At 65.4% G+C, this 746-nt stretch overlaps 1 protein-coding gene across 1 annotated transcript in view; it reads right to left on the bottom strand.

Moving 5' to 3' along the window:
* Nucleotides 1–688, bottom strand: part of RENBP (renin binding protein) — a gene marked incomplete at its 5' end in the record, with an annotated part of 7,268 nt that extends 6,580 nt beyond the window's left edge. Inside the window, 2 exons of the mRNA XM_010830474.1 lie at nt 133–305; nt 503–688. Coding sequence (XP_010828776.1) covers nt 133–305; nt 503–688 — 359 coding nt within the window. The remainder of the gene's footprint in view (nt 1–132; nt 306–502) is intronic.
* Nucleotides 689–746: the final 58 nt, after the last annotated feature.

The raw sequence follows: 746 nt of genomic DNA, 5'->3' as shown, positions 1-746 counted from the left end.
GACTGGCAGCCCCAGGCCCTGCGGGCCCAGAGAAAGGACTGATGTTAAGGACAGATCTGGCCCGCACCCAAGCGCCAGGAGCCAGTGAAGTGAGGGCACGGAGATGTACAGCGTGCCCATCCTCCCCCGCACCTGGTACCGTGCATCCCCGGTCACCCTCCACAGCTCGTTCATGGCCATGGTGTAAAAACACTCGCTGAAGATGGTCCGCTGCACCTTGACTGGGCGGCCGTCCCTGGTCAGCACAAAGGCACACTTCTTTGCAGGAGGTGCCACTTGGGCATAACGCAGCAAAAACTCGCCACCTAGTGGTCAGGAAGGTGTCACGCTGGAAGGCGCGTTGGGGGTGCCCCAGCCAGCGCCTTCCTCCCCATCGGTGGGCACCCAGCGTCCTTGGGGGGCTTCCAGAGCCGGCTGGCAAGCAGGCAACTGGGAACACCACGCGGCTGCCGGGATCACCGAGAGTGGCCTCTGGGGAGACGGGGACGGGGAGGGAGGGCACCTGCTTTAGCTGCATTCAAAAGCTCCGGGCGGCGGAAGCGCTCAAACTGGCGGTACAAGCGACAGTACATCCACACCTGGGTGGGGGGCGGGGGAGCGGAGGGGTCATGGCTCAAGTAGGGAGCCGCCGTCCTCAGGGCCTTGAGAAGGAGGGCGGTGAGCCCGTGATCCCTGCCAAGTGTGAGAACTCAGGCAGGACCCAGCGCGCCGGTTCCAGTCCCGGGCGCCCCCGGCCACGCCTAGTC

Source organism: Bison bison, unplaced genomic scaffold (assembly GCF_000754665.1).
Source record: "Bison bison bison isolate TAMUID 2011002044 unplaced genomic scaffold, Bison_UMD1.0 scf7180017859023, whole genome shotgun sequence".
In the NCBI taxonomy this organism is placed as follows: Eukaryota; Metazoa; Chordata; class Mammalia; order Artiodactyla; family Bovidae; genus Bison; species Bison bison.
Note: the sequence above shows the minus strand (reverse complement) of the source record. Positions and strands in the feature narration are given on the sequence as shown.